The sequence below is a fragment of the Sminthopsis crassicaudata genome, chromosome 3, assembly GCF_048593235.1.
Source record: "Sminthopsis crassicaudata isolate SCR6 chromosome 3, ASM4859323v1, whole genome shotgun sequence".
In the NCBI taxonomy this organism is placed as follows: Eukaryota; Metazoa; Chordata; class Mammalia; order Dasyuromorphia; family Dasyuridae; genus Sminthopsis; species Sminthopsis crassicaudata.
In genome coordinates this window covers 254,850,808-254,878,240 of record NC_133619.1, presented here as the reverse complement: position 1 = coordinate 254,878,240, position 27,433 = coordinate 254,850,808, and the positions used below count along the sequence as shown (strand labels likewise).

The following is a 27,433-nucleotide window of genomic DNA, read 5'->3' as shown; positions in this document are numbered from 1 at the left end:
GAAGATGAACTAGTGGGGAGAGACTTGCAATCTCTCAACAGTTCATTACAATAGTCCTGTTTTTAGGTGATGAGAGATTGTGTAATGCCTGATATAATATAGAAGCTTAATAAATGCTTTTTAACTGATTAAAACCTAGAGAAAAGAGTATACAGGAGAAGAGGGTAATCAAATGTGTTAAATGTTGCAGAGAGGTCAAGAAGGATGGGAATTGGAACCATTAAATTTGTCAATTAAAAAATCAATCAGTCTTTTTTAAAGAAAGCAGTTGGATTTGAATGATGAAGACAAATTGTACTGCAGAGAATGAAAATGGAATGAGAGGAAAGGAAGTTGGAGCACTTGTTGTCAACAAGTTTAGCAGCAAAAGGAGAGATATGAGACTCAATCAAAAGGGATCAAACAATGGGTTGGGTTTGAGGAAAAAGAAGGCATACAAATTTGTAGGCAATAAGGAAGTTATTAGCATTAAGATAAGTGAGAATATGATAAAGGAAGTAATATGCTAAAGAAGATGGAATAAAGTTTGATGATTGTGTATAGGTAGATCTGTACCTGAATTCAAATCTGGCCTCAGACACTAAACACTTCCTGCAAATCACTTAACCCCAATTGCCTCAGCAAAAAAAATAAAAATAAAAATAAAAAAATTAGTAACTCTGATCAACAAAAAAATCAACTGTAATTCCAGAACATTCATGGTGAAACCTGCCCAATTCCTGTTAGAAAGGTGAATTACTCAGTGCAGATTGAGGCATAATTTTTTGACATGGTGAATATAAAAATTTGTTTTGCTTGACTACACATATTGTTAATTGATTTTTGTTTTTCTTTGCTTTCACAAAAGAGAGAGGAGATGGGAACAAGATAATGTGCAACTAAAAATAAAAATAAAATTGAATTTAAAATATATTTGTTAAAGTGTTCTATTGAGAGGAGAGGAGTTGGGGAAGAAAAATGTTCTGGAGAAGCATTCCTGAAAATAAAGTGAAAGGTTAAAAAAATTTAATCACTACCTCATATTCACTTCATTTAAGAAGTTTTTAGGAGAGTAGAAGTTTTAATTTTCTCTTTAGAAAGGAAATATTTTTTAAAAGCTTAAAAAAAGGCTATTCCAAGCATATAAAATATCATAGAACTTTGTTACCTAAATATTTCATATAAGAAATTGCATGATATTTAGAATATCTTCCCCCCAAATAAATAAAGTGTTGAATCACTTGTTTTTTTCTTATATTTAGGAAGTACCTTTGTTATTGATTTTATAATTGTATAATTCATCATGTTTGAAAATTGCTCTTTGATGTTCTCACTTTTCTAAAGTAAGCAATTATGCCATAAAAAAGAAAGGAAAGAATGAAGAAAAGGAAGGATTGAAAAGAAGAAGGAAGAGAGAGGGAGAGATAGATAGGGGAGAAAGGAGGGGGAAGAGAGAGAGAAGGAAAGGAGAAGACAAGGAGGGGTAAAAAAAAAAAGGGAGAGGGAGAGAGAAAGGGAGCATTGTATATCCTGGATTTTAATTGGTAAATATGAACTGAATGAACCTCAGATGAAAAGAAGTTATTACATAATGATGATAAATGGAGAACCAGAAAGTAATAATGGGGAACAAAAAGTGTTCCATCTCCCTCACCTCAACTAGTATTTGGGGGTGGGTGGGATGGAGAATGAGTGAAAATACAGCTATTTCTGTAAAGTCTGGGAGGCTGTGTCATCAGAAGAGACTCAGCAGATCTCAGTGAGAGCTCAAAGATAGAAAAGGGAAAGCTTTAAAATGAAAGAAAATTTGTTGCCTATGGAACAGACATTCCAATAATTGTAATAAAAAGGATGGTTGACTTGAGAGTGGGATATGAGGGGATAGTACTGAAGGAAATGAGAATAAATGTGTTCGAATGATAACCAAGGATTCATAATTACTTGGATAGTGAGAGCAGGGAGAGGTGGAGTTTGTTAACAATTGAATAAATACTTCATATAGATTTTCATTATGCATGAAGGTTTATCCTCAGAGTGAAGTTTTCTCAGTGCAATAAGCAGTTTAGGAAAGAGAACTATTCCTGGAAGCTGAAGAAATGTTGTTATTCCTCTTTCCCCAAGGTAGGAGACTGAGCTGGAAACTTGATGGAATGATCTTTCTTCTCTTTCTAGGAAGAGAGAATGAATTATTATTTCCCCTCTTTTTCCCAGTAGGATGCTAGAAACCAGACTAGAGGGAAGGGTAGAATGGAAAGGTGCTTGTAATAAACTGTTGTCTCTCCCCTCATCACAAAAGCCACTTCCATATTTTCGGAGTACAAATGGTGCTATTCTTTCTTGTGGTTTTTTGTTGTTGTTCTGAAGGAAAGTGTAGCGGAATATAATTTGTTGTGAGTTTGAATTTACTGTTAACTTTGACAAATATTAAGAAGCTATTCCTGTGAGAGAAATCCAAATTTATTTTTAAGGACAAACATATAATGTGATTTTATTACATAAGAGAAAAAACATAAAATTTAATTTAATTATGTACAGGTATTGATTTTCTTTTTTTTTTCTTTATATCCACAGCCTAGCACAATTTTATATGTGTGTATGTATATGTATATATATAGGAATAATGAAAGTTTTACCTGTTTTCTGTTTTACCTGAGTAGTTTTTTATAGCTTTTTCCTTATATTTGTGAATATTTTCCATCCTAGGTCATGGGAGGAATTGAACCAAGATTATATAAAGGTGATATATGGTATACAAGAATTAAAAGGGAATGGTATTATCAAATTGAAATCCTGAAATTGGAAATCGGAGGACAGAACCTCAATTTGGATTGCATTGAGGTATGGGCAATAAAGTTTCTTGTGTGTGAACAAATATGTCTGTCTATTTTCATTCAAGTGTTATAGTTTTGATCTGATTGTGAAATCTAAAGTTATTCTATTACATATGTCTATGTCAAAGAATGAATAGAATATATTAACTAGAAGGAGATGGAGGGGGGATGAGAAGTTGTGACTTCCTTACTTCTTTTCCTAATATTAATAATTAATATTAATAAAATTGAAAGCCAACTTGCTGCATAATCATCTTGAAGTGATATTCCCTGAGATATGTCTATTCCTATTTATGGCAATAGGAGATTTTTAATATTTTTTTCTCAAAAACTGATCCTGAGTTTACTGTGTTTTGGTTAATCTCATAAATAATACAATTAAGTATTGGATTAAAGAACATCTCTAGAAAGTAATTTGTATTGAAGAGAAATAAAGACTTCTAAAGTTAAAAGAAAGGGAAGCAAATGAAAAATTTATAAAGTTCATGAGTTATCTTTTGCAGTATTTCCTCCAAAGGGGGGAAAAAACTGCAAAATCAATATTTTGCTGCTTCCTTTTGAATCATAGCAAACACAAAGGCAAGTGTTTTATATGTATTTGATTTGATAGCAATATGTTTACAGAAAAAGGAATGTATAGAATGATTTTTTACGTGTGTCTGTATTTCTATGTATACATATACATATTTATATCTAATGGTAGCTATCTTTAGGGTGAGGAGAAAGGAAAAAAACTAATAAGATAACTTTATTATGTAATTAAAAGGAATAGCAAATTGTACATAACAGATTTGCAGTTCCATGTACAATCATCTTGTTAAATTATACTGTTTTGTGGAAATATCTCATTTATTCTACAAATTAAAGATAAAATAAGTTTAAAAAATAAATTTTAAAAGAATTTCACTCTAATTATCTAGTTGCTGTTGGGGGCTTCTAAAAATAGACTAAAGCAACCTTCTAAAAAGTTTGATAAAATGCAGAAATTCTGATTTGATTTTTCATTTATCTTTAATTTCCATTCTTGCTTTCTAAATAGATACCAATTCCTATGAAAAGAAATCCAAGAAGAAAGGCAGGATGAAATAACAAATCCATTCTCATCATTATTATTTATAAAACCCAATAACGATTCAATTCTTATTTTCAGTTTTGAAATATCTCTATTAATGAACCACTGATAGCTATAATAAGGCTTTGATTTATTGTTAGATAACCATTTCTCTTTAAAACAAATAAACAAAATCATTGTCAGTTTCTTTTTCCTCCAGTTTTCAGAATTTCTCTGGTTTGGGGACACATGTTATTCTCATGTGACAAGTATGTCCTGTATCTAACTTAAAAATTTCAAAGTAAAAATTGCTACTTGAATACTTCAGTCTGTCTTCATGAATTATTATGACAGTTTCCATAGATAATAATCTTTTCATTTTGTTGTTTCTATTAGAAGTAGGTAATGCTATAAATTATACCATATAGTTATACTATATCCCATTTTCTATGGATGATTTATCCAGAACAATTAAAGACTGCTTCTTTTTTTTCCAGAAAATTTCTATCAGGTCACTCCAATTAAATGGTTTGACAGTTGTTATGTAGATGATAATAGTTTGGAATTAGAGATGAAAAGGGATATATCTGCTAGAAGGGAGGGAGGAGAGAAGATGAGGCTAGTGTTTCTTATCAAGTCTGACTATCTATGAAAGAAATATGCATAATTTTTTGTTGTTGTTGTTGTTTTTAATGATCATATTTCTTATTTACTGACCCAACCTGGAAAATCAGGAACTAAATATGCCCAATTTCTTCAAATCATAATTAAGAAGGCATATTTTTAACTTTACTTCATGACATTCCAATGTCATCTCATTTCCCCTTAAATACGTTGCTTCTTCAGTTGTGATTATCCTTACCCTTTTAAGTCATTATCCCAGAGATTTTTAAACTTTGGGTCATGGCTTCTTTTTCCCAATCTTCTGACCTGAGGTACAAAATAATTATCAAAATATTGAATAGTTTTAGTACAATTAACACATAAATTCATCTTTTTAAATGAAAACAAAGTTAAAATAAAAATCAACCAGAATGAGAATAATCTGGTACATTTTTCTCCATCTTACAATGAATATAGCAAAATTATTTAATGTAAACATACAGTTGAGGAAAACTTTTGTTCAACATAAAAATATATCTCCACATGAACATGTACTGTCACAACCATAAATTCACAACAAAGATAAATTATATTATGTACTTTGCTTCATTTTAATAGTGTAGAAATTATAATTTTTAAATATGTGTATATATACATACATATATGTATGTGCTAATGTGAAAAGTACAATATTTAAGTTCCACTAAAAACCTCAGATGTTAAATTGAAATAATACAAGAATGAACAAAATAATCATTTCAAAATTTGAACAATTTTTTTTCATCTCATTGAGACTGGAAGTGCAAAATCCATCATTCATAGCTCCATTTCTACTATTTGGGACAGAAACTGCCTTGCTCTGCTTCTAGAATGGCTGATTTCCCATCCTTGTAGACCCTGTATTCCTCATAGCCTTCTATACAACTCTAGTTCTACTGCAATTCAGAACTAGGCTCCCAGACTCAGCCTTACCTGAAGCAGGGACTATGCATATACACTACCGCCATGAATAATAATCAGATTTAGCATAATTTTCTTAAATTTGTTAATAAAGAAGTAAAATAATATACCTTCATATTGAATAAATATGGATTGAGTAGAAACTATTGGAACAGCTAAATTAATACAGGGAATAGAGAGAATTTAATCAGCAGAAATATAGAAAAAATAAAAAATTCCAATTTTAAAAACTATACTCCATCATATTTATCTTTGAGATTCAAAAGTACCATTATTGATGGAAAGGAAGGATTTTTGTACAAATCTTTGCTTTGTATTCATGCCTTATCTGTAGCTAACATTAATTAATATCATATCTTGAAAATGTATACCAAGTTTTATAAGGGTGTTGTGTGTGTGTGTGTGTGTGTGTGTGTGTGTGTGTGTGTATTTGGGGGAGGAGAGACAAGGAGAGATTTTTGTCCATAGAAAACTAACTGCTTTTAATAAGCAAAATAGAAGTTTTCCATATCTATATCAAAAATTTATTTTGGAGCCTATAAAATACATGATTATTAAGTATAAAAACTTTCTTTAATTATAAAAACATTGATGCTATTTTCCAAGCCAGTTATTTTTCTGCTGAGGTATTTTATATTTTCATCTTTTTTTTTTTAATTCTTTTGACTTTATTTTGTTGTTTCTTGATATTTCATGGAGTCATTAGTCTCTACTTGCCCAATTCTTATTAGTAAGACAGAAATTATTTTCTTCCCTGAATTTTTGTATTCCTTTTTTCCTTTGACAACATCTAGTTTTTAAGCAGTTCTTCAGAGAATTTTGGGACTTATTTTACTAAGTATCTTAGGAATACTAGATAGCACTTCAGCATTATGCTTAGGAACCATTTTATTATAGCTAAACAATTGATAAAAAGCACAAAAAAATATGAAAAATTTGGTACTAAATAGGCCTCAATAAGGACACTATGCAGGCTGAAACATAAAAATAGAGCATTGTCTTGTATGAGCTCTGCTAAAGTTGGATTTTTACCATTTTTACCATTCTGCACATATACATGAATGACAGCAAAAATGCTACATACCAATTTTAGTAAGTGAATTCACAAATGTGTTTTTTTGCAGATAAGAAGGACTGACTGTATTAAACACTTGATTAGATTGCTTTGGATAAGAACCCAGTTTTGATTCATAATTTTGAACTCTTCCTCTCCCATTGACTAAATTCTACATGTTCTGTCTTTTCACCTTCTTTTGAGGATATCTTTGCTGTCTTTTACCTAAGATGTCTGAATTACTAGCTCTAGATATGCAATAATTTTGGGTTTTGTTTGGTTGTTTTTTTTTTTTTCCTGAAAAACCAATGGAAATTTTGTTGGGTGATGAGCTCATTATGAAACAACAAAATGAACATAGCAATCAAAAAAAGCTAATTTGATCTTAGATTGTATTTTTTAAAAATCAGAATGCCTTCAAGATAGAGAATAGAGGGAAACAGTGAGGCAAACTTCCTCAAAAAAAAAAAATTCCTGCAGACAAATTTTGCATATCATTTTTCTAACTGTGGACAGAAGCAGAGAGAAAAGTCTGGACAGTAGGAATGGCATCTGGTCTGGAGCGCATTAATGCCTAGAAGGAGGCTGTAAATCAGGGCATGAAAGGGATTCAATAAACCTTGTTGTTGCTATCATAATGGAGGCTAGTGAAAAATGGCAGTTTTGTTGCTTAGTACCAAGATCTAGGCCACAGATTTAGGGCAGATTAATGAGGGAACCTAAATTTCCCTCCTCATCAGTAATCTTATACTCTAAACAGGACACATAGATAAGAGAAATTCAGAAGCAAGTGTGAAACCTGCTTCTGTGATTCAGGAGGAAAATGGGAACACAATTCAGCACTCTGAAGACTATAGAGAAATAATTGTGGCAAGAATTCCAGACCAAGAAGAACTTGCTTTTCTCCCACACTAAATCAACAGAACTTCCCTGCATGTCTTACAGCAACTGTGCTTGGCAGCAATATACTGTCAGACAAAAACCCAGATTAGAAACTAGCAGGTATCAGACCAAGGTGGCAACAAAGAGATTTGTCCTGTATCAGACCACTTTGGGAGCTCTTAAATCTGAAGATAAGAGAAAATTATCTTAACAAAGTGCCCAAATAGACATCTGTACAAACAAGGAAAAGAGAATGGAGGGAATTCACATTTGAAATGATCAAAGAAGGAAAGAACCCCCATTCACACAAATCCATTTCTCTTTACAGGGAAATTAGAGAGAAAGGGGAAAGGGAGAAAGAAAAATTAGAGGGAGGGAAAATTAAGAAGAGTTATAATAATCAGAACAAAGTCTAAAAATGGACAAAAATATTTATTACTCTTTTTGAGGTAGCAGTGAAGCAGGAGTTAGGGAATGCCATCAATTACAGAATAATAAGAAGTTATGCTATATAAGCATGATGGAAGTTTATAGTGCTTTGAGAAATGATGAAGGGGGTAGTTTCAGAGAAACCTGGAAAGACTTATATGAACTGATGCAGTCAAGTGAATGAAACCAAGAGAACAATTTATATAGAGTGAGCGATTTAATAAAGACAAACAACTTTGAAAAATTAGCAACTTTCATCAGCATAACAAACAACCATGATTCCAAAACACTAATGATGAAACACACCATCAATCTCCTGAGAGAAATGAAGAATTCAGAGGGCAGAATAGACTTATTTTAAAATATGTTTTGCTTGATTGTATATATTTGTAATAAGGGTCCTTTTTTCATTCTCAGTGAGGGAGAGAAAAGTTGAGAAAAAGGGAAAGAAAGTGAATTTTTATTGATTAAAAAGAAGAAACTACTTGAAATCTACAATGAAAAAAGGAATTTTGATATGATAATACAAGACAGGACAAGGATGGATTATTGCTGTAGTGTGGAAAATAAGTTGATAGGTTTGGAAAAATATAGAAAGACTTGGACTATGAAAGAATATATTATCAGCCTTCAGAGAAAGAGGACAAACAAGCACTGTACAGTCATATAGATTGTATATGAATATATATGTACATATATATGTATAATTATGCATATATGTTAGTATATATGTGTGTATACATACACACACATATATCCTTGTGTGTGCATACACACACACATATATCCTTGCTTAAATCTATAGAAGCAAGATGTGTGTTATAGCTATTCATTTTTTTTAAATGGAATTTATTTGGACAATTCCTTTGAAAAAAAGGAATTCATCATTTTGTGTAGCTATAATATCATATGTTCCTCATGTTATTTTCCCTTCTCTTTTCTTTAGTACAATGTAGATAAAGCCATCGTGGATAGTGGTACTACTCTGTTGCATCTTCCTCAGAAAGTTTTTAATGCTGTGATTAAAGCAATTTCCCAAACATCTTTGGTAAGTGTGATCATCAATGTTTAACCTTTGTCTTCTTAGAGAAAACAGAAATTAATTCTGTAAGAATCATGTAAAAACTAGAAAAAATGCCTATTAGACTTTATTTATTCTTTTGGATTTTTTTAAAATCTCACTCTTCTTTCCCAATAAATGGCTTATCTCCTAGGCCCATAATTTTTTTTATTGCAAAACAAAACATTTAAAAACAAACTGACACAATGACCTCATATGACAATTTAGGCAATATTTTGTACCTGTGATCAATTATCTCTTTGGTCAAGGGGAAAACTTTTGTCATTAGTTCAACGTTATCAAGATTAGTTATTACATTTAACATGAATAATCATATCTTATTTCTATTTATATATGCAGTCATTATCATTGGCTACATATTCCTGTAAAATAAAAGACTTAGGGGTGCAAGATACAAATAATTGTTTACAAGTATCTGAAGGTTATTATATGGAAGAGAAATTCATTTTGTTCTGTTTGGCTCAAGAGAATCCCACCAAAACAATGGGTGGAAGTCGCAGAGAAAAAATTGGGCTCCATATAGGAAATATTTCCTAGCAATTATAGTTGTCTAGGTTTGAATGCCAGAAAGTGGAAGATATTTAGTAGAGAAGGGAGTTTACAAATAGAAAAGACATACTAGACAAAGTCAGAAGAGGCTTAAAAGAGGCCTTACTAGTAGTATAATGGATTTGAAAAGGGATAAAAATGTAAAAAGTATGAAAGGGAAGGAATTTTTACCTTAGCAAACACTAACTCCAAATCACAGAGATTAGGGAAAATACAAAGAGAATACCTTTAGAGAAAAAAAAAAAAACAGTAGTTGAAATACTAAGAGACAAAATTTGAGAGAGAAAGAAATAATAAAACCAATTTCTATATACAAATGCCCAAGGTTTAGGCAGTAATCAAGAACTAAAGTTTCTAATATGAAGAAGTTAATTTGACATGATAGATCCTACTAAGATTTGGTGTAATGAAACCCATGAGCAGACTATGGCTCCAAATAGATATACTTCATTTTGAACAGGTTAGATAAAAGGGGGAAATGGAAGTGAGTTGAATACTAAGAAAGTAAAATCACATACAACTTAACATTTTTAAGGCTCATGCTCATGATATTTGTAAAGGGTTGAACAGAATATAATAAGATAAAGTCCAGTGGGAATAAATGTGAAGTCTTACACCTAGGTGCCAAAAAAAAATTAACTTTACCAGATGGGAAAGGCATGGTAAAATAGCAGTTACTCTCAAAATGATCTGGGGATTCTAATGGAAATGCAGCATGAGTCAGCAATGTGATTAAAGCCAAAGCTAATATTATTTTAGACAACATTGAGAAAGGCATATTTTCCAGGAACAAGGAAGAGAGAGTCCCACTGCACTATGCTTTCATTAGAATATTGCATTTAGTAATTGTTAAACTGAAGAGTTATGTGGAGGAAGGCAACCAGGATGATTAAAAAAACAACAAAAAAATTTAAGCCTATGACATATATATATATATATCAATTGAAAGAAGTGGTCATGCTTAGTCCACTCAGAGTAGACGCGATAGCTTTCTAAATGTCTGAAGGACTGTTATGTGAAGGAAGATTAAATTTGTTCTCTTTGATTTCAGAGTAAATTCAATAACAATGGATAGATATTGAAAAAGGACATATTTAGGCTTGATGTCAAGATAAACTTCCTAGAAATTGTAGTAGTCCAAAAGTGAAATATCTCAAAATGGTGACCTTCACATATACAGATATGCAGAAACTGGATGACCACTTGTTGGATTTAGTACTGTAGCGATTATTTCTATGAATAAGTTAGACTAGGTGAGTACTGAGTTCCCTTCCAATTCTACAGTTTTATAATTCTCTTCTCCACTGCTGATAGATACATCAGCTCAGAAGGTTAGTAGTGAAGGAAGCCTGAGCAGTTACTTTGCAATTCAATTAGTTGAGAATCATCAAAAAGGTAGCTTTGTCTTTTGTCTACAAAAGCACTGTAAAAAAAATTTCTCACTGAATTCAATAACTGTTAACATTTTTATGCAATTGTGTGTAAATTGTAAACATTTTTACATAATTTTGAAAATCAAGACAAGGTCAATATGCCTTTTGGAAAAGGTTCCCACTTGGGCTGAAAGTCTACATAAAGTCTAATTCACTTTAGCAATGATGGATTATGGGCACTGACTGGTTAGATTATAAGAGGGGCTCTCTCTCAGGGTTGTTGTAAAGATCAAATAAATGAGTGGGCTTTACATACCTCTTTACATATCCTATGTTTGGGGCCAAGCTTGGTAATTTTATAATTTTACAATTAAATGTTATATTTTATAACACCTAATTTTAATTACTTTGTTATTGTTTTTCCATTTATATTGGGGCAGGCATATATATCGTTTTCCTGGTTCTTATTATTTCACTTTGCATCAGATCACATAAGCCTAGCCATGCTTTTCTGTATTGATCATATTTGCTGATTCTTATGGTAAAATATTACATTACACTCATGTACCACATTTTGTTTAGCCACTAACTGATGGTCATCTACTTTGATTCAAGTAATGATACTGTATTTTGTCATTGACCTCCTTGGGGTATATGCATAGCAGTGAAATCTCTTGATTAATGGTATGGATAACAGGAGAAAGAGCTCTGTATTTGAATTCAAGGAAAGATGAATTCAAAATCCATCTTTGACACTGACTAGCTCTGTTTCTGAGCAAGTCTTTTAACTTCTGATGGCTTCAGTTTCTATTTGCTTTCAGCTTCCTTATCCATAAAAAAGGAATAATAAAAGCAGTTATTTCTTTGAGTAACGTCTCCTGAGTAACAAACGAGATAGTGTTTGTTAATCTAAAGTGCTCTATAAAGGCTGTTGTAATTGGAGGAGAAGGAGAAAGAGAAATTTGATATATACAGCTTCTTAGGCAATTTTTCAATAATACCTTTTTACTTATATCAGATCTAAATTTACCTTTCTGACTCTTCTACCCTTTATTCTTAATTGTACTGCTTGGACTGGAAAAAAAAAAGTATAATCTCATTTCCATATAATATTCCTTCAGCTTTTTTCTGTAAAACCTACTTATTGATGGAAGAATTGCCTAGGGAAAGGAAAGGTGTTGCCTTTTTTGGCAGATCATTAGGAAAATTTACAAGAATAAAAAACACAGTAATTTTTTTTAATTTAAGGAATTTTTTCTATGTATAAATTTTATAAATCCAAAAAACAAATTCACAATTTTTAAAATAATAAATAAATATATACTTAATAAACTCTACACTGAATACCTCCAACTAGCCCTGCTCTAGTACTTTGATATGCAAAAAATTGTATTCATTCATATGGCATGTTAAAAAGATGTGCTTATAAAACAGTTCTTAGTCACTTATAGTCTCTAAACTGTGCTACAGTAGAAATTTTCATTTATGTAGAATATAATGCAGTCCATTCTTCAAGGTAGTTAAACAGATATTATTTTATGATATGACTGCTTTGTAGCATGACTTAATATTCTATTTTCATAAATAACATTAGGATTTTTTTTCCAGAATCCTTCAGCTTTATAAAAACAGCTAATATGTTTTCTCCTTCAAGTCTTTCCCCACTTGACCTGCCCAATCTAGTTTTTTCAATCTATCTTCATGTGACATGATCTAACCTCAATCATCTTCATTACCTTCTCATGGACAAAGCCCACCAAGATCACCAGATATTTTTACAAGCTCTCTCTTATTTTCTTACACTTCCTATAATTATTTAAATTACCATAGCAAGAATTTAGGAGACTATTTAGTACAACCCTTTCACTTTGGAGATGAAGAAGCAAAACTCCAGAGAGATGGTATGAATTGCAAGGTCCTCTGACACTAAGTACAATGCTATTTCTACATTTGGTCTCCTCTGGATAATGTACTAAAAATTATCTTAGAATGCTTGGAATTTCTGAACTCTTTCAGAACTAGCTTCTGGTAAATATGTATAATACCTTCAAAAAAAAAAAAAAACAGGGACCTGATATTCTCTAGGGGATGAAGTTAAAGAATTTCCTCTGGAAATTTTATGAATTTGGCTTGTATGAGTATTCATTGAAAATGGCTCCATTTTTTTCACTTGGTCTTTACCTTTTTGCCTGGAAAAAAATTAGTTTAAGAATCAACAACTGATAAACATACAGACTCTATATTATAGTACCATAGAGTTCAGTTAGAGGTTTTTATCAATTTATCCAGCTGTAAGACTTTTTGAAGGACATATTCTGCCTTAGTAATAATTATTTTAATATCCTCTAGAGCAGATCTATCAAACACAAGATAGGAGTGTGATTCCGGATCCAGATTAGAATATAATTGGAAAATATTTAATAAAATAAAAATACAATAAAACTAGATAAAGCATTTTTACCTAACTCAGTTTACAACCTACAGGAAGACTTATGTTTGGATTACGGCCCATTTCTATATAAGTTTCACACTATTAGTCTAAAATATTGGCATATTCCTATTGGTAGATTTAAAATCAGGATATCCTACTTTATAGTATAAACTAAAGGCAAACTATTAAAGTTAAGTTGATTCTCAGCTTAAACTAATTAATATTTGAAGTAATGTAGATAATTGACAAGGTGATGAGAAAGACAATGGATTTAAGCAGCTAAAAATACTCAGTCATAGCATTTTTTTCATATTGTCTCTTTCTTTTCCCCATTAGATTTCAGAATTTTCTGAAGAATTTTGGACTGGTTCTCAGCTTGCATGCTGGAAATATGAAACTCCTTGGTCATATTTTCCCAATATTTCCATATATCTTAGAGCTGAAAACTCCAGTAAATCGTTCCGTATCACTATCCTGCCTCAGGTATGAACTTGAATTTTTGTTTAATGTATAATTCCAGTTTCCAAAGCCCATTGGTAGGAGGAGACTTTCTCTTTATTAGTATAATTGAAGACTTTGCCCTGCATAAGGAGTGAGGAAGAGTTGGCAAAAGCAAGAAAGCTCCAGCCTTCTTCAGTCTCCTCAAGCTTTCTAGTTTTAAGTTACTTCAGGACCTGCAGTTACTTTGGACACTTCTGGCTTCCAGCTTCAAGAGGGAAAATGGAAGAGGTCAGCCCCACTTCAAGATGATTAAGAAAAAGATTCTAGGAAGACATGGGAGAAGCGTGCATTCTCCTTTATGTCTCTCTGTCCAACTAGTCACAGAAGAGATGTTGAGGAATTTTTCCTTCAGTGAGGTCTGAGATTCTCTCTCTTTCTCTTGATTGAGCTCAGATTCCCAATGAAAGAATTTCCCATTATATACTATATATTCTGCTATGTTTGTCTTCTCTGATTTCTGTTTTACTATATTTTACTTAAATAAGTTTCTTTGCTATTTACAATTTCTGTGAAAAACTCTTATTTAGTGGGAAAGTTGTCAAGTCTTGAAAAGAAAGCTCCAATTATATATATATATATATATATATATATATATATATATATATATATATATATAATATGTTAATTTTAAAAAAGGAGATGAGGAAACCTTTAATAAGTCTAATAAATAGCATTTTTCTAGAAGAAGCTTATTTAAATTAATCCAAATAATGGTAAAGTATGAAACAAACTGGTTTCTCACCGCATTGACTCCTAAAATGGCCACTTCTATATATAATATATATATATATAAAATCAGAAATTATATTGACTTGATAATAACATTCCCCTAGACTAGTAATGTTTAAGAAAGAAGATAGTTATAATTCTAGCCCAATACCCCCTCTCTGAGAACAGAGTGACCTCTAGCCAACTTTCTGGTTGTCCTCCTAACAGGAATTAAAGTATCCCTTGAAGAAGGAGGGCAAGGTAGAAATAAGAGGATATAAATGTCTTCTGCCTACACAAAAACAACCCCATGGTACATATGCGGGACAGGATTTATTAAATGTGACCCTTCAAAACAAATGTCATTCAATTCAACAAATATTATCAATTAAACATTTATTAAGTGTCTGCTATTTGGAACTATTTTTAAACATAATAAAGCGACAAAAATAATGAGGCACCTAAACTTGAAAAGTACATTAAAAGATATTTAGTCCAACCCCCTCATTTTACAAATGTAAAAACTAGTCGCCAAAATTTTAAGTAATTTGATCACAATCCATAGAAGTAAAAAGTAGCAGGAAAAGGACCTGAATCCAAGTTCTCTGATTCCAAACCCAGTACTTTTTATGTAGTAAGATCCAACAAAAAACATTAAACTAGAAGTGATTTTTTGAATTCTGTTCTCTATAATGTCCTTGATTCACTATATGATTTCAGGCAAATCACTTAGCCTGTTAGAATCTCTTTCTAACTTTAATGCAGTAGAAATACTTGTCACTATTATATTCTTGGGTGGACACAGGGTAATGTTAGAATAATGTACTTTCAGGTTCTTCAAAATAATGGGCTATTTCTGATTAATTATAGCCAGTATAAGAGTAGAATGTGGAAGTTATTTGTGTGGTTTGTAGAAATATTTTAAAAATATATTTGTAATATAAACATTAAAATATAGTGATATATAGTAAAAATCACTAATCATAGTGTCAGAAGACCAGGATTTGAATACCTGCTTCAATATTTACTAGTTGTGTAATGATTTGAATCATTTAGGTTCTTTGAACCTCAATTTCTTCAACTTTATATTAGAAGAAATAATATTTGTACTACTTATCTCATCAGGATAAAGAATATATTTTGTAAATATTAAAGCACTATATTTATGTGATTTGTCATTATTATTAGGAATCAGGATTGTTAGGATAATAGGATCAGGCACTATAAAAATATACACATTTTACAAACCTCAGATGAAATAAGTAGGAATTCTAATATCTATTCTGTATTATTATCATACATTCACATAAAAAAAAAATTTAACTGATTTTCAAGTTGCCACATTTGGATTTTTTTCAATCTATTTCTCTTGTCCTTTCTCTAATTTCTCTACTTCTTTTACCAGCATCAGTGTTTCTAGCTTCATATAGGGTGTTCTTTAATATGAAATTGCTGAGGAACTCTGATACAGAAGGTCAAGAAGCCCAATTACTATTTGGGTCTGGGACCTAAAAACATGCCTAGCAATTTTTCCAGTAGGAGCACTTCCCCACTGACGGATATTCCATGACAGTACATCTTAATTTCATGTTGCTTAATGTTAATTTTTAAAAAGGAGATGAGTAAATCTTTAATAAGTCTAATAAATAGCATTTTTCTAGAAGAAGCTTATTTAAATTAATCCAAATAATGGTAAAGTATGAAACAAACTGGTTTCTCACCGCATTGACTCCTAAAATGGCCACTTCTAACAAATGAAACAATATTTTTGTCTTTGTTAATTGTGATCATCTTCAAATTTATTGTCCTTAGATCTATTGGGAAATTCTGTTTTATTGACAAGTTTCCAAAAATTACTTCAGGTCCATAGGCTTGTATGGAATTTTCTGAATCAACTTGTCACTGTAGAAATATTTTGAAAGAACTGTTTTAATTTTAATTAAATTTATCCAAGGAATGGCAATAGATATACTTCAGTGGATTGGGAATTTGCATTATTTAAATCTCATGTCTTAGAAAAATAGGTTATTACAGATATATCCAATATTCACTATGATATGTGGTTATATAATAAAGAATATGTACCAAAAATTTGTGGACATTTAGGTGGCACAGTGGATACAGTGCCAAGCCTAAAGTCAGGAAGACTTGTTTTCATAAGTTCAAATCCTATTTCAGATACTTACTAGCTGTGGGACTCTGTATGAGTCACCTAACTCTGTCTTCCTCAGTTCCTCGTTTATAAAATGATTAGGAGAAGGAAATGTTAAATAATTCCAGTATCTTTGTCAAGAAAACCCTAGATGGGGCATGAAGAGTCTGATGAGTGAAAAACAACTGTATAACAATACCAAAATCTTATGAAGAGATTGCCAAATTATTGGTGGGGATGGGAGGGAAGGTAGGAGGGGGAATTGATTGCTATATATCAAAAGGCATAACTTAAAAATATGATATGAAATGTATAAGGTTTATTTTATAATATATACTTTATCTCAGTTATTTTGCATAATGGTACAAGTCTATAAGCAAAGTATTTAAGCTGGTAATTTGTCATGGTGGTTGTTAGTAACTAATTTGCACACTTCTGGGTAACATGAGCAGCAAAATGGAGGGATGTCAACTTTCTGATTCCTATTCTCCATCCTCTCTAACCTTTCAAGAGCCATATCATCACGTCACCAATGTTGCAAAGTTTATAACTGTAAGTGCCAGGCCAGACAATTCTATTGCACCAGTGTAGCTGTTCTCTCAACTACCAGTGGTGTGTGGGAGAACCAAGAAACAGAAGAAGAGGGACAGGATACCAAGAAAAGATATGTGTATTTGTGTATGTGTGTGCATGTGTATATATGTGTTACAAGAGGTTTGTAAAACTATTAAACTGGGAGAAAGAATCCAACATCCAAGTGGGGCCATTTTGACCTTCCAAAAGTCACTTGGGACAAAGACATCAATTGAATTGCTGAGCATGGAGGGAGGAGAAGATGTTTGAGATTCAGCCCCCAAGGAAACCGCCACCAGAGGGGACAGTGTCAGAAAGTGAGTAGGCAAATGTTGGGGGTGGGAGGAGACTGAAATTACCAAAGATCTCAGGAAGAAGAAAACTTAAAAATCTTGAACATCAGCAGATAAATCAACAGGCAAAACAAGAACAAAGGAAAGAAATATGGCCTCCCAATCTAGAAAACTACTTCAAGCATCTATGAATAAGCAACACAAAAGAAAATGATTCAGAACTTGATGACAGAAGCCCCTGTGGAATGAATGTGAGGAGAACATGGAAACATAACACTGTTCCTAGTGGTTCAAAAGACAAATGAGATATTGTAAGTAAAAAGTATGGATTGTACAACATAAATAATGGGCAGAGAAAAACTGGAATCTGGGATAGCAAATCTTACCAAAGATTCAAAATAGAAAGTAAGATTGAGAATGAAAACATATAGAAGTAAAAGATAATCCAGAAAAAGGGAATTTTAAAAAATAATATTAAAAGAAAATACGCTATGCTGAAAAATGAAACAAGAAGAGCAATAGGATACCAAGAAAAGGAATATGTGTGGGGAGGTGTGTGGGGGGGTGTTTTGGGGGAGGGGAGAGGACTTGCAGTAAAACAATTCAGAAACCATCCACATAATTATTAAAAAATCCAAAACTGCACGATCATCTCAATAGATGCAGAAAAGGCCTTTTGCAGACTATAATACTTTTATGCTTTAAAAAAAAAAACCCACAAAATATAGACCTAAAGAAACATTTTATCATTATAAAAATCATCTCTCTAAAATCAAAAACAAGTATCATATGCAATGAGGATAGATAAAAACCTTTTTTTTTTTTCAATAAGTTTAGGATTAAAGTAAGGATACCTACTCTTCCATTATTATTATATATAGTCCTGGAAATGCTAGCAACAGCTATAATACAAAAATAAAGGAATACATATAGGTAAAGTGGAAATAAAATTATTTCTATTTGCTAATAAGAAGATGGAAAACTCAAAAGAATCAACAAAGATAATAATTGAGAAAATTAATAATTAGCAAAGTTGCGGGCTATAGAATAAATCCTCAAAATTAGCCTTATTTCCATAAAAAATAATAAAACCCAAGAAACAAAATTAAAAAGGGAAATTCCATTCCATCTAACTATAAAATGCATAAAATATCTAGATATTAATCTATCAGAGCACCTGAAATATTTAAATAGATTCATTTGCAAAATATTCCTTAAAGAATTAAAAGCAATTTAAATACCTTAAGGAATATTAGGTAATTATGACTAAACCATACCAATTTTTTAAAAAATGATAATGCTCCCAAACTTAATTTATAATTTGAATGTTAGACCAATCAAATTGCCATGAAAATCCATTATAGCATTTAATAAAAATAATTCATTTGGAAATAACCAGTTTGCTTGTTTTTGGAAATTAACTGAGTAGAACTGAAGTGCATATAAATGGCCTAGACTACATTTTTGGAAGGCTGTACAAATAAATTTTGATAACATTTAAGCATGAATAAAATAAAAATTTTAAATTCCAGATTTTCATTTACACTCATGCACATTCTGCACAGGGATTTTCACATAATAGAAGCATAAATAAATATTTTGATTGTGTGGGCTCTTACAGCAGTCTCACTGCTATCCATGAACAACTGAGAATACTTGATTTCTTAGGCAGTTTCAGTAATGGAAAAAGAAAATACCTTGTCCCTACCTGATCCCTATGTTGTGTAATGACAACCTTTGTGAAAAGGGAATTTGTTATCTCCTTCTAGTAAATGTAGATATTAGAAATAAGTAGACTTTAATTGAAGATTTAGGATTATACTGAGGATGAGGCAAAGTCAGAAAATGAGAGAAAATCCATTCTGGTTTCCTAGGTTGTAAGGTATGTATATTCACACACATATGCTCTCCCTAAAAAGTAAAGCTCTTCTGTGCAACTGCTGAGTAGATATCATACCCTAGAGCATAACTATTTTAGAAATTCAGCAATTACTATGGCATTTTACAAGATAGAGAACTTCTGCTGAATAAAAGCATGGTTTTGGTTATTCTTTAAAGTTCATGGAGATATTGTCAATAATATTCTTTTTCTCTGAAAGTATTTTGTTATAGAAATCTCATTTTGGTTGACTGGTGTTCAGGAGAAGGTAACTTCAAAGTCAGGAAATATCCATTTTTCAAGTTTTACACTTGATTAGTTTTTAGAAAACAAAATGATAAGGAGTAGAATACAATCAGGGACTCAAGGTACAGAGTTACCTAGGCAATGGGTATAAATGTCCAAGCAATCAGCTTATAGAATCACTGTTGTCTTGTTTCTTTGAAATTTTCCTTAAGCAAAATCTAAGATGTCAAACTATCTTATAAAATAGTATCATCAAAATCATTTGGTATAATATCTTCTTAGGGGAAGATATTAATTTTCATGAATAAAAAAGAGAGTCATTGAAAGAAAATTTAAAATTTTGATTACATGAAATATAGAAGTTTTATACAGATGAGTCAAATGCAGTAAAAATTATAAGGGAAACAATTGAGAAAAGCTATATAAAGAACTGAAAAAAATCTGAGCTATGCATAGCCAAGGAGAAAAATTCTCCAAATCATTAATAATTAGGGAAATTCAGATTAAACAACTCTCAGATTCCTATTAGATTGCTAAGGATGATAAAAATAATAAACTTTGAGGAAACAGGAATACCAATATATAGTTGGTCTAACTATGACTTGGTTTAGTCATTCTGGAAATAATTTGGAGCTTTGCCACTCAAAAATATCAAACTGAACATACTTGTACCCCAAAGAAACAAAGAATGAGGAAAAAGAAATGTGAACTAAAATTTTTACAACCACTCTTTTCTAGTGGGGAAAAAAATCCTTGGAAACTAAGGGGATATCTACCAGTTGAGAGATGGATAAACTAAGTATGGCATACAAATGAAATGGAATGTATTATGCCATAAATAAATTATTTAATGGACAGTATAAGAGAAAACTGAGAAAATTTCTATAAACTAATACAGAACAAAGTGAACAGAACTAGGAGAGCAATTTCTAAAATGATGTTATAAAGAAAAAACAATTTTAGAAGATGAGAACCCTGAAAAGTGAACATGACCAACCATAATTCCAGAGGACTGAAAATGAAGTACACTATGCACCATTTCGGCCAGAGAAGTAAGAGACTTAAAATGAAGACCAAGACATTCAATTTTGAGCATGACCTGGGAGAAATTTTATTTTGCTTTGCTGTGCATATTTATTATGTGGGTTATCTTTTCTTTTGTTTTATTTCATTGTTCATTGATAAGAAGAAGAAATGGGAGGGGAAATAATGTTTGTTGTTAGAGGGAATAGTCAAGTGTTTTTTTTTTTAATTTTAAAAAGAAATTGTCCTCACTAACTTGCATAGTGAAATATATACATATATATATATATAAGTTCTCTGTTACTGATAGACTAATATGGTTTCTTATTTATTTTTTCTCTTTTAAATTATAGCTTTATATTCTTCCTGTATTGGGAATTGACTCAAATTATGAATGTTACCGGTTTGGCATCTCATCTTCTGCTAATTCTCTCATAATTGGTGCTACAGTCATGGAAGGTTTCTATGTCGTGTTTGATAGAGCTCAGAAGAGGATAGGATTTGCACAGAGTCCTTGTGCAAGTAAGTAATTCTTAAATTATCTAATAGCTTAAGTTAATTTTGCCTTCACCAAAAATATTTTCTATAAAATTGCTGATTTGGCAAATTAGTACCAGATTATTTTGATGATATTATTTTATAATATAGTTTAACATCTTGGACTTATTTTGAACTTCATCATGAATCAATTTGAAGTTGATTTTTTCTTATATCTGTCTCTTAAATTTTAACTTTTGTAAAATAGATTTTGACCAGTTGTTCTAGAATGTCAAGATGTTTTTGGTTCCTGATTCTTCCAAAAGTTATATTTTCTAAGAAAATAGAGGGTCAGCTATATAGCTCAGTAGACAGAGAACTGGCCCTAAAATCAGGAGGACTTGAGTTCAAATCCAGCCTCAGACACTTAGTAGTTACTAGGTGTGTGACTCTGGGCAAGTCACTTAATCCCAATTGCTTCAGGAAAAAAAAGAAAGAAAGAAAGAAAAGAAAATAGAGAAGAGAATATATAGTTGTTGAGATAAAAGAGAAGAGGCTTACATGTTCACTTGCTTCATGGATAATAATAAAACACTTCTGATATCAAGCCATTTAAACTAATTCTGGTTCAGTTATGAAGTATCAGTTCAGGGCTAGTCACTGTGTTAAACATTGGGAATAAAAAGACAAAGGTAAAACAACTAGTGTGTTCCAAAAGGGAAAATATGCATATATAGGACTATATAAGCAACATACAAAACAGACCTAAGGTAACCTTGTAAGGAAAAGCACTATCAAACAAGGGGATCATGAACAACATCTTGACAAAGGTAATGCTTGATCTGGATACTAAAAAGAAAAATTCTCTGAGGAATTCTATGAGTTGAGGGACCATTCTAGGGATACACATCTAGGGATTCTAGTTCACAACCCTTACACAGAGACATGAAATAAAAGGAAACTAAGTATTATATAGAACAGGAAATTAGGCCAGTATGCTTGATCCAAAAAATGCTTATGGGAGAATAATTGTTTAAGAATTCTAGAAAGGTAGGAGGGACCAAATTGAAAAGATGTGTAAAGGTGCACATGATTTTATTTATGATTCTAAAGTTGGGGAAGCCACCAGAGGTTAATGAGTAAGGGAAACAAAAGTGACAAGATCAGAGTTGCACTTTAAGAAAGTCACTTTTTTGGCAGCTATTCAGAGTTGGGTGGTATCTTTGTACATGAAGATAAGGATATAAATGTGAAGGATATAATAGAGAGAAATAAGATTTGGCAGAAGGATAAGAGTTAGGAGGCAAAGATGATACAAAGACAATGCCTTCAGCAATAACTGGGAGGTGAAGAACAATATTGGGAGAAGTGTTTGTGGGAAAAGAAAATGAGTTCTGATTTCAACAGATGAGTTTCATACACCTTTATAGGACCTTCATTCCAAAATTTCTAATAAGCAGCTCACAGTATGAAACTGGAGAATAGAAGAAAGAATAGCACAAGATAAGGGAATCATTTTCATAGACATAATATATAAACTTATAGAAGTAAATAAGATTATCAAATGAAAGAATATAGAGAGAGAAGAGAATATGGCTCAGGATAGTCTTGCTAGTATACTCACAGTTATTATTCAAAGGAAACTTAGGAATGATCAGGAAAATTCAGAAGAGAACATTCTCAACCAAATGGGACCATTCTTGGTAAGAAATGCTATAGAGAGATCACAATGCAAGAGGATTAGGAAGAAACCTTTAGATTGGGCAGGAGAAATACGGATTTTACAAACAAGGATGATAGTATGAGTGCGTTTATAAGAATAAAGGCAGTTTGAGTATGTTTGTAGGTAGTAACAATAAAGAAATTCTTAGACATAAGGAAAGTAAAAATGAGTGGTGACAAAAGTAGCAATCTTTTAGAAAATGTGGGAAAGGGTACATCAAGGATCCATGTATAGGAATTAACCCTAATGAGAAAAAATGCCACTTCTTGATCACAGGTTAAAATAAAGGAGGAAATCATGTATAGGAGGAAAGGGACTGTCAACAGTTCACCCAGTGAGAACATGGAGAATAGCCTCAATTTTCACGGCAAAATGTAAGAAAGGTGGTGTCCTCAACAAGAAAAGGTTGTATGGAAGACAAAGAGAAAAAAAGATTTGGAACACCAACTATAACAAGTTAAATAGTCAATTAAGGAGGAGTAAAATAATTATTTTGGTAAAATGAAAGCCCAGTTGAAATTAGATAACAAATAAATTCTTCGAAGTTGCAGTATATAAAATAAATCTATTAAAATCATTCTGCATTCCTATATATTCAATAAAATTCAACAGAAAGAGGTGGAAAGAGAAATTCCATTCAAAATAGTTATAGACTGTATAAAATACATCTCTCTATTATTGCAAACATAGAAAAGAAAAAATACTTGATTTTTATAAAAATAGACATAACTGGAAATTAATTATTCTTACTTGGATCATACTAATATGATAAAAATGACAATGCTATCTAAATTTTTTTATTTATTTATTCAGTGCCACATCAATCAAACTATCAAATGATTTTATAGAATTGGAAAAAAAGTAAACAAAATTCATCTGGAGGAACAAAATATTAACATATATTCAGGGGAAATAAAAAGATATCAAAGAAGAGGGCCTAGCAGTACAAAATCTCAAGTTAAATTACAAAGCAATATTCATGAAAATGACTTGGTATTTGTTATAAAACAGCATACTGTCCAATAGACTTGTGATAGAGACAGCCATTTGCATCCAGAAAGAGGACTATAAGGACTAAATATGGATCACAACATATTATTTTCACCTTTTTTTTTTCCTTTTTGATCTGATATTTCTTGTGCAACATGATAATTGTGGAAATGTGAATGGAAAAATTGTACATCTTTAACATATATTGGATTACTTGCTCTCTAGATGAGGGAATGGGAAGAAAGGAGGGAGAAAAAATTTGGGACATGAGGTTTTGCAAGGGTGAATGTTGAAAACTATCTTTATATATATTTTGAAAATAAAAAGCTACTATTTAAAAAAAAAATAGAACAGAATGTTGATTTGTAGCTTAGATTAGGTATGGAACATAAAAAGAAAATCAACCTGATATCTAGAATTCAGTAAATCCAATCTCCCTCTCCTTCACTATTGGAATAAAGACAATTGCCATCAATTATGTTTAAATTAACATTTCATACCACACCAATATAAGCTCAAATATTTGCATGCCTTAGGCATATGGAGTAACATCTTAAATAGATTAGAGGGAAAATGAATAAATTACCTTTTTGATTTATAAATAGGTAAAGAAATAATAACCAATGTTAGAGAAAGTCACAGAAGATAAACAATTTTGACTATATATTTTTATAATTTTATAAACAAAAACAATTCAGCTAAAATTAAAAAGGAAACACAACTAAGAAAAATTCATGTAGCATTTCTTTTATAGAGTTCTCATATCAAAACTATAAAAGGAACTGGTTCCAATTTATTAGACTAAGAAAACCCATTCACTATTATCTAAGGATAAAAGAATATAGTCAATTTGAAAAATTAATTTTTATATTATTTTCTTTTTAAATATTGAAGTTCTTAGTTCTCTCTGACCACTTGCCCCACTCACTAAGAAGATAAGTAATGTGATATCAATTATATATGTCAAATCAGGCAAAGCATACATATTACCCACATTTCAAAAAAAAGCAAGAAAAATAAAATGAGAAAATTTATACTTTAATTTGCACTCAGAGTTCATCAGTTCTTTCTCTGAAAGTATATGACATTTTTTCATCATAACTCTTTTGGAATTATCTTAGGTCATTGTATTGATCAGAATAGTCAAATCTTTCATACTTGATCATCATTGAAACATTGCTATTACTATACCCAATGATTTCCCAATTCTTCTCACTTCATCAGCTCATGCAGATATGGCATGTTTTTTCTGAAACATACCATATAATTTCTTTCTTTTTTTTTTCCCCCCCTTAGGCTGGGGTTAAGTGACTTGCCCAGGGTCACACAGCTAGGAAGTGTTAAGTATCTGAGATCAAATTTGAACTTGGGTCTTCCTGAATTCAAGGCTGGTGCTCTATCCACTGTGCCACCTAGGTGCCTCACCTTATAATTCTTATAGCACAATAGTAATATATCACAATTATATGTTACAACTTGTTTAGCATTTCTTCAATTTATGAGCATCTTTTGATTTCCAATTATTTGCCACCACACAAAGCACTGCTACAAAATTTTTAATATATAGATCCTTTTCATTTTCTTTTGATTTCTTTGGGATATAGTTCTCTGTTAGTGATGTTGTTACATAATTTCATAACCTTTTAATCATAGCTTCAAATTGTCCTTTAGAGTGTTTAGCCCACTTCACTATTCCACTAATAGCTCGTTACTGTATTTATTTTTCATTCAATTACTATAGTATTTATTATTTCTGATAATAGTATTTATTATTTCTGATAGGTACAAGGTACTTTGATTTGAATTTCTCTAATCAATAGAGATCTAGAACTTTTAATATTTTTAAATCAAGATTACCTTTTTATGCATAACTACATTTTTATATTCTTTGATCATTTATCAATTGGGGAATGACTTGTTCAATTCAGTTCTATATTCTGTATATATATTTAAGAAATGAGGCTTTTATCAGGGAAATTTTCTATAGAAATTTTTGATATTACTATATTGTCTTTGGTACATTTTTTATATAAAGCAGTTTCCCTGATGATCTCTTTTAATTATGCCTTTGCTTTTGCTTTTTCTGATACCATATTTGCTACCTCAGCTTTTTTTTTTATTTCAAACTTCTAATCTTCCATTAGATTCTGGACCACTCCTTATTTTAACCAAATATTTTTCTGTTTCAAGTGATTCATAAACAATGTAGTGATGAACTCTGATTTCTAATACATTCTACTATCTCATTTCATTAACTTTTCCAGAGATGATTACTAATTATACTTCCCTACATGCCATAGTCTCTTTCCTTCCTCTCTCTCTCTTTCTCTTTTATTCTGAACCTCCTCAAAAGCCTATTTCACTTTTAAACATTGCCTCCCTTAATTTATCTTCAACTTTTACTATGCTACCCCACATATGTCTCTTTTTCCTCCTATTTCTCTACTGCGTAAATTACATTTCTATATACAACTGAGATATATTCAACTCATGTGTATGAATAATAATAATACAGTTTAAGTTCACCTCTAAGTTATAATAATATATACATTTCTATATACAACTGAGATATATTCAACTCATGTGTTGAATACATATGCAAACTTGGGTGTATATTCTCCATTTTTAAAGCAATTCTGATGTTTCAAATATTGCCTGGCTCCATAGCTTTTTTCCCTTTCCTTGTAAAAGCTCTTCATTGCATCTTTTATGTGAGAAGATTTTTCCCCTTTGACTTTTCCCTTCCCCCTTTTCTAGTGCATCTTTTTTTTTTCTAATTCCTTTTCCTTTATGGAGGCTATTCTAGCATAATTGACTCACATTCTCTGCCTTTTGTCTGTGTAAACTCCTTTTAATTGCCTCAGTAATGGTAAAGTTCTTAGAAGTGGCGTCAATCATACTTTTTATGCTTTTCTTGAGTTTTATGTTTGAATTTCAAATTTTTTTATTCAGTCCTAATCTTTTCATCAGAAATGCTTGAATGCCTTCTATTTCATTAAATATTCATTTTTCCCCTAAAGAGTTACACTTTTGCTGAGTTGGTTATTCCTGGTTGTAATTGTAGATCCTTTGCGGTTCCTTGTCTTTCTTTACTCTTTTAATGTAAAAACTCCCAAATCTTTTGTGACCCTCTGTTTTTCTCTCTGTATAAGATATTAGGACAGTTTTCCTTGATAGTTTTTTGAAACATGATATCTAGGTTCTTTCTTTGATAATGATTTTTAGGTACTCTAATAATTCTTAAATTATCTCCTTGATCTATTTTAAAACCAGTTCTTTTTCTGATGAGATATTTGATATTTTCTTCTGTCTCTTCACTCCTTTCACTTTGATTTATTGTTTCTTGATGTCTCATAGGAGGATTCTACTTGCCTGAATCAATGAGATTTTGTACCTTTTTTTTTTTCATTTGGCCAATTCTGCTTTTTTAATGTATTCTTCTCTTCAGTATATTATTATGTCTCTTCTACCTTTGACCAGTTCTGGTTTTTAAAGTGTTATTTTTTTTTCAGAATTTTCTGTTAATCTTTTACCAAGCTTTTGATTTTCTTTTCATTTTTTTTTGTATCACTTTTTTATTATTGTATCATGCTTTTTTATTATTTGCTCATTTTCCCAGCCTATTTCTTGATTTTGGAATTTATT

At 31.2% G+C, this 27,433-nt stretch overlaps 1 protein-coding gene across 1 annotated transcript in view; it reads left to right on the top strand.

Annotated features, from left to right (window-relative positions):
- The window catches only part of BACE2 (beta-secretase 2), a 77,094-nt gene that overhangs the window by 37,687 nt on the left and 11,974 nt on the right, over positions 1 to 27,433 (top strand). The window contains exons 5-8 of the mRNA XM_074300488.1: positions 2,683 to 2,817; positions 8,736 to 8,837; positions 13,560 to 13,706; positions 20,952 to 21,120. Coding sequence (XP_074156589.1) covers positions 2,683 to 2,817; positions 8,736 to 8,837; positions 13,560 to 13,706; positions 20,952 to 21,120 — 553 coding nt within the window. The remainder of the gene's footprint in view (positions 1 to 2,682; positions 2,818 to 8,735; positions 8,838 to 13,559; positions 13,707 to 20,951; positions 21,121 to 27,433) is intronic.